The 2,921-nt window shown below is 35.6% G+C and overlaps 1 protein-coding gene across 1 annotated transcript; it reads left to right on the plus strand.

The window, feature by feature from the left end:
• The first annotated feature begins 1,049 nt into the window (after window positions 1-1,049).
• LOC126634499 (PRA1 family protein B6-like) lies at window positions 1,050-1,995 on the plus strand. Its single transcript, XM_050305027.1, has one exon. It carries the CDS (start codon window positions 1,184-1,186, stop codon window positions 1,769-1,771), a length of 588 nt encoding a protein of 195 aa, XP_050160984.1. The 5' UTR covers window positions 1,050-1,183; the 3' UTR covers window positions 1,772-1,995.
• Window positions 1,996-2,921: the final 926 nt, after the last annotated feature.

A 2,921-nucleotide genomic window follows, 5' to 3' on the forward strand; every position in this document is an offset into this window, starting at 1 on the left:
GATTGTTTCCCCCCTTTTTTTTCAATTAATTCAATTTAATGCATATGAACATATATTTGATGCAATTCATGGCAATATCAAATTCCCATAATTCAACAATTATGAATATAATGCATACACAAATTATGTAGAATCTAAAATTCAAAAAATGTAAAGTTGGGTCATGCATTATGGTGAATGTTCATGCTATCAGGGCTACAAAAATATTGACATAAAAACCGTTCTTTTGGAAGAACCTGGTTGCGTGATGATATGGATGAACTGATTTGATGCAGAAAACTTCCACATTAGATTCCTAAGCGCAGCGGTAAAAGCATGCTAATAACGTGTTGTAGCCTATTTTATCCGACTAAGGGGAAGAGGACCGGCGACAAGGAGAGAGAGAGAGAGAGATAAGAGAGATGTGTTTGTAGAATCGTAGGGAAATGTGTGTTATTCCCTCCTACATAGTGCCTATATTTATAGTAATAAGAGGAAGAAGAAATCCTTCATCCCCAAGGAATACAAGTCCATATAGGAAAGAATAACTAGAATTAAATCTAATTTAGGATTTACACGATCACACTTTAATAGGAAGTTTACAACATACAAGTGCTTATTGTAAGTTGTTTTACTATTAAGATTGTGTTTTCATTTATTTGTTTTTATTTATTTCCCCTCCCTCACCACCCTCCTTCTGCTCCCCTTTCTCATTTATACTTCAAAACTCAAACACAAAAATTGAAAACTAAAAACTGAAAATCAAATAGCCATTAAACAGACTCTAAATTGTATATTATTGTGCTTCACTCCAAATTATTTTCTTCATTCTTATCAATAAAAATGACAAAAAAAGAAAGAAAAAAAAAAAACAAGAGAACGTGTTGAACGAGTCACGCCAAACTTCTCATTTTGTTTGTTTTGACTCAAATTTTCTAGTCAAATTTGGACGACAAGGGAAATGTCGAAAGTGCCATCCGAATCTTCCTTGAAGTTGCAAATGTCACTCTGATCATACGTGTATGGTATGTGTGTGTGTGTGTATATATCTGTGTGTGTATACTAATACACATATATAAACATATGTAGTTTACCCTTTCAAAGTTTTCTTCTTATATATTATTCGATCCAAAACATCAGCAAGTATCACTTCTTTGTAATCCCTTCAATTCTATTTAGACACTACATATTTTTTGGTCAGAAGATGGCTAGCTATGGCACCGTGCAAAGGCCGTCCACCACTTCAACACCACCACCTCCACTAACTACCACTGGTGATCTCAATCAGCGGAAGGACTCAACCGGAAAAAAGCGCAACGACTTCAAGCTCTTCTGCCTCTTCAACATCCCCGCAACCCCAGAAGCAACCGCAGTTCGAATCGTCAGAAACTTTAGTTATTTCGGTTTGTACTACACACTCTTCATATTGACAATACTCTCCATAACTCTAGTGCCTCAGCGCAAGGATTCCCTAATTTTCTTGACGGTAATGATTGTCGTGGGATGCTTGTACCTCGTGCTGTTAAGGGTAGTACATGAATCTCTACTGCTGCACAAGACCGTCGAGAGGCAGGTGGTGCTGGCATTGTTGGCCATCGGGACGATGATTGAGCTCATACTCACGGATGCAGCCGTACATTTGTTGGTGACTTTGGCTAGTGTGATACCAGTTATTTTGGTTCATGCAGTTTTTAGGGTTGGAGATGATGCTTTTGTTGAGGAGGCTGGTGGTTTTGGTGAATTCGTTCCCCTCACAACAACCGATGAACCCAAGTTGTCCGATTCAGTTTGATAATTTTGTGGATTTTAATAGTACTACTTGAGTTTGATCAAGAAAGTTGTAGCTCTACAGTTGATAAGAGCGTTTATCTTTACGCCCGATGTCCTCCCTTCAAATTCACGTCTGCCAATATCTCACTTGTAACAAAAGATTGTGGTAAGAGATATTTATTTAAGACAATACCTATTTTGTTCGTTATAATCCAATGATCAAAACTGTTCAATTTTAATTTTTCATATATACTCTTGCAAAAACCTGGGTTAAACAAGAAATTATTGCCAGTTTCCAAAAAAAAAAAACTGGGTTAAACAAGAAATTATTTTACTATTGAGATGCTAGCAACCTTCTCATTTGAATTTTCTTGTACTACCTTCTCAGCTCCTCATCTTGCAATCTTGCATGATGATCGGAACCATCTACTTTTTATATCACCCTTTAAAGAATAACTCCGCAAAAAAGTCAACCAACAATCAGATATCATTTAACCGTTTAATTACCATTGTAGAATTTTGGTGTTTAAGTGAGAAACATCGTTCGTCTATTTATTGTATAACCATAATATGACTAAGCGATTTCCAGTTTAGTTAATATTTCTCATGGATGATCTTTAAAGAGTGATCTAGAAAATAGACGGTTTTAATCATCAAGCAACTTTGCCAAATAACGATAGGCGAAAAGATAAACGAGAAGGTCCAAATGAGAAGGTTGCTTGCATTTTTCTTTATAGTTTGATTATCCATAGTTTCATTTTAGTTATCCAATAAAATATAGTTTCTCAAAAATTTTAGATGACCGATTTGTCTTGGGAATTTCTTATGTGATGATTTTCGAAGAAAAATCTAAAATATAGAAAACCCTAAAAATACAGAAACACTATTGTAGCCTATATTTAACTGAGGGGTGCAGCATAGAGAGAAAGAGAGTGGAGAATAGGCTTGAGGAATTGTGTGTTAATTCTCCAATTCTTGAGCCTTTATTTATAGTAATATGGAGGAGAGAAACTTGCTTACCAAGTAATACAAAGTCTAGTAGGAAAGATCTTCTAAATCCCCAAGGATTCCTAATCTATCTCTACTTAGGATTTACGCATCACAATATGTATTAGAACATATGTTACAACACTCCCCCTTGAGTGTGCAAATACTCAAGTAGATGTCGCATC

Source organism: Malus sylvestris, chromosome 2, assembly GCF_916048215.2.
Source record: "Malus sylvestris chromosome 2, drMalSylv7.2, whole genome shotgun sequence".
In the NCBI taxonomy this organism is placed as follows: Eukaryota; Viridiplantae; Streptophyta; class Magnoliopsida; order Rosales; family Rosaceae; genus Malus; species Malus sylvestris.